At 36.8% G+C, this 10,576-nt stretch overlaps 1 protein-coding gene across 2 annotated transcripts in view; it reads left to right on the top strand.

Annotated features, from left to right (window-relative positions):
* LOC130797193 (FIP1[V]-like protein) overlaps positions 1–10,042 on the top strand; it is a 15,106-nt gene extending 5,064 nt beyond the window's left edge. The window contains exons 2-9 of one of the 2 annotated variants that reach the window (XM_057659687.1): positions 2,654–2,880; positions 4,413–4,539; positions 4,717–4,785; positions 5,115–5,255; positions 5,336–5,437; positions 5,526–5,806; positions 6,398–8,054; positions 9,145–10,042. In XM_057659687.1, the coding sequence (XP_057515670.1) occupies positions 2,654–2,880; positions 4,413–4,539; positions 4,717–4,785; positions 5,115–5,255; positions 5,336–5,437; positions 5,526–5,806; positions 6,398–8,054; positions 9,145–9,693 (3,153 nt within the window). In that variant the 3' untranslated portion in view covers positions 9,694–10,042. The remainder of the gene's footprint in view (positions 1–2,653; positions 2,881–4,412; positions 4,540–4,716; positions 4,786–5,114; positions 5,256–5,335; positions 5,438–5,525; positions 5,807–6,397; positions 8,055–9,144) is intronic. The other variant, XM_057659688.1, reaches the window with a different exon arrangement.
* Positions 10,043–10,576: the final 534 nt, after the last annotated feature.

Raw genomic sequence — 10,576 nt, 5'->3', positions numbered from 1 at the left:
CTCATGTTTCTACAATGATCCTTTTTAAAAGCCCAACATTCTGATTCATATTAGCACTCGTTTAATGGATTTTCAATAAAACTTGTCATTTAACTTTAAGGGCACACTTTAATCACATAATATTCTAGTAGTTGCTCAATTTTTTTTCCCTAATTCTTCGGGTCACATGTTGTTGGATGTCCCCACTACTCTACAATATAGACCCAAGGTATATGTAACATCTATTTGGAGTGATTTCCTACTCTTCTAGCTTTACAGTGCCTTTCGTTATCTCTTTTGTGCTAAAAGTCACCAGGTGGCTTTTCTTTTCCTAAAGCATGTATTAGCAACCAACAAATCATATAAGAGTGTAAAATCCAAAATGGACTTTTCTTCTCTATTCCTAGTTCCATAACCAAAACCTATTTGAACATTTTCATGCGGCTGCGACATACCCTTACGTGCCCATTCAAATTACCTCCGATATACAGCTTCTCATTCTTTTGTATGTTCAGCACCGTTTCATTGTGATCCTCCTAGAATTCTCTTTTAATTGGTTCTCTGTGGTGTATATGCACTTATGACGTCCAAAACCCTTTACCATATACCAGTGTTCCAAGATCCCATTCTTAACCAAAGACCTCAGTTTTCCTTAGCCTCTTATGCTTAAACCCTATATGCCCTTGCTCATTTGACACCACACTCGCGCCATGTGGCACATCATATTCAGTCGACATTCAAGTATAAGTAGCCGACCCTTGCTATTTGACACCATACTCCGGAGCGTTGCTTCTGGATGATGATCTAACAACCTTTGCATACTTTTAACTACATCCAAGCCTAAGACGCGCATGCGTCGCTGAGTAGGGGACCCGACAAGATTTGATTTTTGGTTCATGATCATGTGACTAAGTTTTACTAAGTTGGTTGTCACAAAACTACAGGTAACCCTTCTACATCCGGGCTTGGGATCCACAATAAGTGATGAGTACTCACAGTCAGAGTTTAAAATGTCCTACACGAAAATTCAAACCAATCAAAAATTCGAAATGTTTGCAGATGGCGCCTAATAGGTATTTGTTGGGAATTTTGAATGTTTGAAGTAATATTTGAATCCTTTATAGATAGGCAGTTGTTAGACATGTAGTTGGTAATTGACCTTTTCAATGTTCTTCCATGAACTTCCTCTTTAAGAATAGGCTACCTAGTCCACTCTGGTTGACCTGCACATGTGAATAAATTTGGACGGTCATTTAAATTGTTCAAAGCCTCCTATTCTCCTCCTTGAGAATAGGTCTTTATAGTTAAACTTCGACTTGGTCTTCATGTACCTCTTTTGGCTTGATGTATTAAAGTTGCATAAATTAAAATGAACCATTTCCTTCTTGAAATTCATAGTTAGTTGATTTTTGAGTTTAGCTAGCACCTTGGAAATTACAATGAACCAAGAAATTCCAATAAACAACACGGTGCCATGGTAATTGAATTCCTACAAGTTATGGAAATTAACTTCCCTTGATTTTAAATTTCTATGTTGGTTTTTCTGTTAACTAAAAATCTTATTTGGGCAATTCCTAGGAATTTACAAACTCCAAAGGAAATAAAATGCAACAAAACAACCTCCTCCTAGATCTCCTTCGTAAGTTCATCGTTGACTCCCAGCTTAGTCCATTTTGCGCCATTTCTTAAACCATTTTACATTTGGGTTGACTTATGAGCTTGAATTATAAACTCAAAACATGAAATATAACATAGAACCCTGGATCCTTCATAGACAAATGGAGCATAGGTTGACTCGACCTAGTACTCTATTGGACTTTGTAAAGGGAGGCAAAAACAACGCAGTCCAAAAACAAAACAAAATAAGCAATCAAAACATCGGTTTTTTAAAACTGTACTGGAGTAAAATTATAAATAAAAATCTAGAGCACTGCACTGTGAGTTCATCAATTAAATCTTGGAAAGTTAACCTCCATTGTAGCAACATCTAAAGAAAATCTAATCTATGTTGTTTATGTAAGAGTTTACATTTTGAAAATAAAAAAAACGCATGTTGAAAGCAATCTTTTTATTTAAAACTTTAGATGCCAAATGATTTTGCCTCTTTGAGAAAAGAATTATGATGATAAGTTGAAGTGCCATTATTTCTCAAGATAATTGTGATCATAACTTACAAATGGGGGATAATGCTGTCTATATACTACTCCTGACGCCTTGATGGTGCTGATTATATTTGGAATCTGAGATCATGCTTGGAACTTACACTTTAGATCAAAAACTCGGGTTCGTGCCATAATTGGTCAAAAGATGATACCTGTATTGGATGTTGTTTGCTAACTAGTGTTTGGTGTATTGTCCATGCATTATGTGTTCACTCATTTTCTTCGGACCACTGTTTTTTATATATAACTCTTTAAAAAATTATTTTTGCCCAATAAAAAATGAAAAATATTAAGGATTAAAGTAGTGAATCGGATAGCGCACTAGAATATCCAGAGGAAGTTTTTTGTGATTCGCATTATTATAATTTAGCTTATATACCCCCTCTCCATAAAGGGGAAAGTGAAGTTGCGCAAGTATTTAACCCTTTTCAGTTGGTGCTATCCAATTGTTGTTTGTGTTGGTGATGTTTCATGTACAAAGCTGAATATGCCATCCGCTTTTTCTTTGGCAGTATGTACGACCTGGTGCTCCACCTCTGCCTGGAGGACCTTCTACTGGTGCAGCCCCTGGCCAAGTTCGTGCCTCTGTCAGTGTAAGCAGCATTATAGCTGGTCGTGGAAGGGGTGAATGGAGACCACCAGGCATGAAAGGTCCTCTTACGCAAAAAGGCTTCCATCCAGGCTTTTGGGGCAGCAATGTGCCTGGACGTGGTCTGGAATTCACTCTTCCATCCCATAAGTGAGTTCTTTACTGTTCTGATTTCATTGCTAGATAATAATTGGTGAATTTGAAAAATTACTTCATGAAGGTGTTTTTCCCTTTCCCTTTGCTAGTTTTGGTTTCTTACCTTGTTTTTTTCTTTTTTTTTTTTTTTTTTTTAAATTTCTTTCCTTTTCTTTGTTGTTATTGAATGTGTTGGTCCATTGTGAAACTTGACCATCTCTGGAGAAAGATAAATTTATTAACCTATTGTGTGACCATGTGCATGGTAGTGAATATATTTTCAGTTTCACCATGATAGTCTTTGTCTCTTTTCCATCTCTTTTGTTTTAAGTTTTTTGGGTGACTAGCTATGTATAACTCTTGAATAAATATGTTCTAAAAATTTTTAGGGGATGTTGTTTCAGTTTTTGAGGAACTTTAATACTTATTTTTTGAAGAGGAATGAATAGAAGTGATGGGAAAACAAGTTTAGAATTCAACTATACTAGATCTTTACTAATAGTAAGTTAATTTATCAAGATCCCACATGAACTTTGTCGGTTTCAAATGCGGAGAAAGGAGGAAGGTTGTGGTAGGTTAACATTAACCAGCCCAAAACTTCGCTACATCTCATGTGATGAACCAAATTCAAATTAACTTGAGGTGTCCCTACTCACGGACGCATAAACTTGGTTAAAGGATAAAGTATACATCGCATATAAGTGACCCTACATCGTCCTAATGTGGTGTAGAATTGAGGGAGTAATTTATGTTTGTAGTGTTAAGTGTTAATTATCTAAGAGCTGCTAGGTTTGTGCAGAAGTGGCGTGCCACATCTTGGAATGCTGGAATTCTTTTTTAGAAGTACTTAAAATTGGTTCGTGTTATGGAAAAACGTACCTTTAATATTCTTTGCATACAAGAGACAAGGAAGCAAACAAAGTGGGACAGTGGAAAGTTTATGATACATGCAAATTGTAATATTAGGACAACATTAGAATTTGAGTTGATATTATGATGGAAGAGTTGTTAGCCAATGATGTCTAAGAGACTTGTAGGTGGTGTAGCATATGCAAAATTGCACTATTATTATATAAGAAAAATATATCAATATATCCCTATTGTACTCCTTCAAGTGAGTAGAACTCTTTTTCAGTCAAGTTTTTGTAATTCAAGGACAAATAATTAGTTCATGGTAAGTGTTTTGATTGATCGAGACTACCGATGCTTAAGTTTTAAGGGACAAGTACTTGATGTACTTGACGTCTATTGGTTTTGCATTTCAAGGTTGAGGCGCTTTTTTTTTCCTCCTAGCCCTCTTTTGTAAACACGGGGCATCATCTTGAGGCTTCTAATTATAAGTAGTTATTTTCTTTTTTTTTTATTCAATCTTTTGAGAATGTGATACAGAAGATCAATGTCTGTTGTGAAGTCGACTTGTTACCATCACACTAATTTATGTGATCCACAGGAGATAGGACTAAAATCATATCGTTTATTAACAAAATTGTTTGAGTTTTATTATAATTCTTGTTCTGCTGTTTGCTGATGTGTTCATGTTTGTCTAGGACTGTATTTGATGTTGATATTGATACTTTTGAGGAAAAACCATGGAAATATCCTGGTGTAGATGAATCAGATTTTTTCAATTTTGGCATGAATGAGGAAATCTGGAAGGAATATTGCAAGCAGTTGGTGCGTAGAATTTACTTTTGATCTCAATTTTTGTCTTTCTTCTTTTATTTTTTTTGATTTTTGGATAATTTGACTACATACTTGTAAGTAATACAGAAAAACTTGGAAGCTGTACTGAATTTATACTAAAGTGTTTGAAGGAGGTTTCACTGCTAATTTGGGGTTTTGTTTCTCCAGGAATTACTGCGTTTGGAGTCTACAATGCAAAGCAAAATTCGGGTATATGAGAGTGGCCGTGCAGAACAGGTAATTAAGACATGTAAAACTAGTTGGTCGGTTTGGGCTTGCTATGTTAATTCTGGGTGTTAAAGGTTTTTTTGCTACCAACTTTTGTGGGCTTTCAAGGTATTAATGTAATTTTCATCAACTTTGGCTTGGGCTAGGTTCTCTGTGTATGTTAATCCTTTACTGTTTTCAATGATTTGGTATATCAGTAAAGCTCAATATAAGAGTTCGAAATCATTTTTTAATTGATGTTTAAGGTCAGTTTTGTGGCGGATTTCCACGTTGATCCTTGGATTTACTTGTAGTTGAAGTATGTTTTAAGCTCATATTATCTCTTTTATATATATCAGGATTATGATCCTGATATGCCTCCTGAACTTGCCGCAGCAGCTGGAAATTATGAATCTACAGCTGAAAATGTGGAAACTGCAAAAACTGGTGTTGAATTAGGTGACCTGGCTAAAGGATTTACTCGTGTTCTGCCAACATTGGTACTATGCTATCCATGTTTCCTGTTTCTGTTCCATTTATTTTATAGATGTGCTTAGTGGTTCCTCAATTTCCCTTTCAGCCGACTGGCAGAGCTATACAAGTAGAAATTGGTAGTGGGGAGCGACTGCCCTCTGTTGATACTCGGCCACCACGCATTCGTGATTCAGATGCAGTTATTGAGGTTATAATCTTTCCTGTTCCTTCTACCTTGTATATTTTTAAATGTGTTGTATTTACGATTGTGGGTTAATTGGTGCTTGGGCATACAGATCTACTTGCAGGATTCTTTTGATGATGGTAATGATACCAAAGAGAATCCAGGTAACAATTCTTCAAGAGATGATCAGGTGGATGTAGTTGATGAGGATGATCCTCAGTGTGGGAATGAATATATTGATGGTTCTCGGAGAAAGTCATCAAGTATAATTTCTTGTGCTGATATGAATGAGAAAAGGGACAGATTTGAACCTGAAAGATTCCCAAGTGATCACCTTCCTGGTTCAAAAGGTGATGCTGCTTCTGAAAATATTGGTTCACCAAATGAGAAGAGGTACTTATCAGATTTTATTAGTTCTTAATGATGTATTATTTATTGCTGTTACTACGGTTATTCAACCTTTCATGTCTTATATTACTTCCTCAAGTATTTTTTTACTAGCAGCAGTTGCATGTACTTATTATTCATCCACTAGTGCTGTATTAAATCCACTTCCCAATGTTTGTGGATTTACACTTAAGTCATGCACTTCCGTTCTTACCATCAGGATGCTTTCATGAAAAATGGTTGGGGAGAGGGGGGTGGAGGGTGGGGGATGATTTAAATGAACTAGCTTTTGCTTATACTGTTGGATGTAGACCTTTGATTTACTTTGCTTTGTATTGACCGTTGGAAACCATTTTAATTTAATGATGTATATTGCCATTAGTCTCATTCTGTTTTGTGAATAAAAAGATTTTATTTGCTCTTTTCCTTGTCATATGCTTCAAACTGGGTTGAAGGTTTGAGAACATGTTGCATTTCCAGATTTTCCTTGTAAATGAAAATTAAGTGTGTATCAAGTCATACCAAAATTACCGGTTAATAGTAACAGATGTGTGAATCACCTTTGTATATTTGTAATTGTGTTTTTTTCTCCTTTAGATGGATGAAGGAAAAAGAACTTCGGAGTTCTCCTCATATGTCTTCAGATGACAGTGCATTTGATAGAAGATCACTTGACTATCGAAGGGAAGATTCTATCAGAAGTTTGGAAGTTGAGCATAGTCCTGAATTGTCGTCTGCCTCTCCTATGGAAGATGCTCGAGAAGGAAGTTTGGACGGGATTTCTGTGGCTTCTGAAGATGTTCCAGCTAATGTAGAGTCTGGTAAAAGTATAGATGACGTTAATGTGGTTGTTCCTAGTAATACCTCCAAGCACAAGCATAGCATTCATTCCCCAAAACGACAAAAGCTAATTCCTCAAGCTGAACCACCAGCAAATAATGATGTTGAAGAACGGGCTGAGTTCAAGGCCTCCAGAAATAGTAACAACTGTAAGGCGACCGGGAGCAGCAGAGATGATCAAAAGTTGCGTGAAGGAATTGAGGTGGAAGCTGTGCAAAATGGTCGATCCAATTACCTGAGTGATTTCAAGAGGAATCATGGTGAAGCTGATCATGATTTGCGGAGAAAAGATCGTGATGGAAGAATCGAGATGGAAAGAAATTACATGTTAGCCAAAGGAAGGGAGGATTATTATTCTCATAGAGACTGGGATCCTCATTCGGCCAATCTTTTTCATGCAAAATCAGAGAGTAGTGATCGGAGAAAAGAGAGGGAATTCTCTGAAGGCAGCTGGCAACGACGAGATGATGATCCACATGGACGGAGGATTTGGGCTGAAGCTTCTAGGAAGGAACGTGGTGATGAAATGTTATCCAGGCGTAGAGGTAAGGTCAGGGAAGTTGATCGAAGCGATAAAGATGAATATCTTCATTCAAGAAAAGTTTTGGATGATGGCATCTGGAGAGGTTTTCATGACAAGGATGCAGGGTTGCGGTATAGGGAAAAGGACGATGTTTCAAATAGTCGGCATGAGATCTTAGACGATCATCATGGTAAAAGAAGGAATGATGATGAGAATTTAAGAAGGGATCATGTTGAGAAAGAAGATATCATGCTTTCTCACAGAGATAGCAATAGTTCTCGTAGAAAGCGTCAAAGGGATGTGCTTATAAGTCAACATAAGCGAGAGGATCAGCCAAGGGTAAGAGAGAAGCTGGACGACCTTCAATCTGGTAGGCTGAAGGATGAAGTTTGGGTGCAGAGGGAGAAGGCTGAGAAGCAAAGAGGAAGAGATGAATGGTATCGAGCTAAACAATCCCATGAGGAAATTTTTCCCAGAAGGGAGAGAGAAGGTGGACGACCTCCTATTAGGAGCAGTAGAAATATAGAAGGAAATACATGGGCCAGCCATGGACATTCTCGTGGAGAGGACCTCAAGGGCCATGACAAAGACACAGGGAGGCATCTTGAACAGCTTAAGAGGAGAGATCGGGTTGAGGAGGAGCTGGGTGTGCAGCATAGAGGGGCTGAGGATTTTAATGCACGAGGAAATCAATTTGTTAATGAGGGAAAGAGATCAAGGGAAGAAAAGTCCAGTTCTCGAAGCAATTGTGCTGTTGATGCCACAGGAAGCCAAAGGTTGCATGAGAAAAAACATAAAGAAACTCTTAGAAAGGCTAGAGATTCTGAAGGCCATAGCACTTTAGTGAAATCCAAGAAACATCAAGTGGATAAAAACACAACAAATGCATTGGTACGTTTTAAGTCAAATTTCTAATTTTTATGGTTGGTACTTTAATTTCAGTTCCTCCACTGTAAAGTTAGAACTTATAGGAACTGAACTTAGTGTTGGTAATCGGAATAGGTTCTTATATTTGGGGATGAGAGTTTACTCACCTTACTGTTATGTTATACTATGTCTATATGCATGCAAGTAAAAATTGTTTCTTTGGTTTTTGACCACATAAATTAAATGTATTCTGTCTATGATTATTTGCAAGAAAAAAGTGACATGGTCATAATCTATTGAATATGCTTCGATATATATTCATCATATTAAGTTTTTCTCTCAAGCAACTTTTTTTGGGGCTTTTGGTTGTGCACTTTAGGTATACATCTTCATGCTATTAGCAACATTCATACTTTTGACTGAAACCCCCCAGGTCACAACCACTCCATCATAACTGTAGCCTCCCGCGTGCACAAAATCCTATTTCTGATGTCTCGCTGCAATCACCCTAGCAATTTATCCATACAAAATGGAGGGGTAATTGTGTATTTTTGAGAGGGAGATCGGGGGTGGCGTTTGAGAAGAGTGGAACTGCGATCGGATGGTCAGGGACTCGGGTTTATTGTATGGCAAACAAACACATGGTTCTTGGAATTCAAACACACGGGTCTTATTTCTAAACCTATGTATGTGAGAAGGAAGCAAACCACTGACTTTTTTTTATGCTACTTTTTATTAATTCGAGTTTATTTGATATATTCCTATTAAGCACTGAGAAGGGTCTGATAATGTGAAATTAACTTGTGATGTAGATCAAGTGTCTTAAATCATAATTAAAGGCTCCATATCATGAGTTTTATAGCAGCTTTTGGTGTAGCAATACTGAAATGTGCTACTAGATGAAATTGTTGCTTGCTTTGAGGACACTTGATAAGGTGAAGGAACCTTGCTTCAGTACCTGTATCTGGCATTCCTGCTTCCAAAATGTCTGAATTTGGATGTTTAGCTTTACCATTTCTATATTTCTCTTTTCCTATAATGATATCATTTGTTTTCTGTGAAAAAGGTTCATTATAAAGTCTACTTTGCATTCAATACGATTTTGATTTTTTAGGCTGATTTGAAGGGCAAGTGTGATCAAGATCATGATATTCCATTGCACAATCTTGCTAGAGAAGGTCGAGAAGGTGTTTCCTCTGATGATGAGCAACATAACTCTAAAAGAGGGAGATCAAAGCTGGAACGTTGGGCTAGCCATAAAGAAAGAGATTATGAGTCCTACTCAAAGTCATCATCTTTAAAGAACAAGGAGAGCAGAAAGGATAAGCACACTGGCTCTGGGTCATCTTCTGGATTTCATGATGAATCTGCGAAGAAGGTTGAGTCTGGTGATAGTAATCAGCCTTTAGGTAGTGGAAAAGAGGTTGGGGGTTTAGAGGGAAAGGATGGAGATGAAAAACCAATGGATGGTCACCATCTAGACACGGTTGAGAAATTGAAAAGGCGGAGTGAGCGTTTTAAGCTTCCACTGGCAAGTGAAAAAGATCCACCGGCAATCAAGATGGAGAGTGAATCCTTGCCTACCTCTCAGAACGATAACCCCACAAATGTTGAAGTCAAACAGGAGCGGCCTCCCAGGAAAAGAAGGTGGATTAGTAGCTAAAAGTGTGAGCTGAGAAGATTCCTTTTTATTTTCCTGCTTGGCGGTGCTGCTAGCTTGGCCTGATACGTGTATCTGGATATTAAACTTAGCTCTTTTGTATTAGTTCTGCTGCCACTGTATGCAGGAAGCTTTTTTTTCGATGTAATTTGTAAATCCTGAGTGTAGCAAAAATGGATTATAAGTCTGTCATTTTGACAGTATTGGTTGCACAACACTGTGTATTGTGCTTCCAAATTGTTATTTCATGTATGAAAGATCAATTGCTGCAAAGCATCAGTAGTTGATCGAAACACCCCATGCAGGGCTGCTGCATAAACGGAGAAGATGCGTTAGCTTTCAAGGATAAAAAGTCAATATTGCTGGATAGAGGGACATGAAAGATAAAGGTTCTGAATCATGTCTTTGCTGCGTTAGAATACCGTAGTACACATACATAATTTCTTATACAGAAGAATACTAGCTTTCTCAAAATGATACATCAATACTATTAGTATAGAAGATACCATATAATAAGTTTAGATACTTGTTTGACACAACACTAGATCAGAAACTTATAACACAATATAATTTAGTTTCAAATTAAAGAATCTAATAAATATTTAAGTAATGTTATTGTTTTTCATTTAAACTTTAATTAATGGTTGAATTTTGTATTTTCTTTATATCAAAAATGTATTAGTGATACAATTTTTTTCATGTGATCAAATGAGTAAGGTTGTAGAATTAAAGGCTCTATTAAGATTTGCACCATTTAATATAATATCTTAATTTTTTCAACTCATGAGTGTTTTTGTGTGTTTTTATGATATAAGACAAGATATTTCATAAATGCTATTATCGATAAATGTAGAAGTGTAGGAAAATTTGTTAATTGACTAATTAA

This window comes from Amaranthus tricolor, chromosome 12 (assembly GCF_026212465.1).
Source record: "Amaranthus tricolor cultivar Red isolate AtriRed21 chromosome 12, ASM2621246v1, whole genome shotgun sequence".
NCBI classification, from domain to species: Eukaryota; Viridiplantae; Streptophyta; class Magnoliopsida; order Caryophyllales; family Amaranthaceae; genus Amaranthus; species Amaranthus tricolor.
Note: the sequence above shows the minus strand (reverse complement) of the source record. Positions and strands in the feature narration are given on the sequence as shown.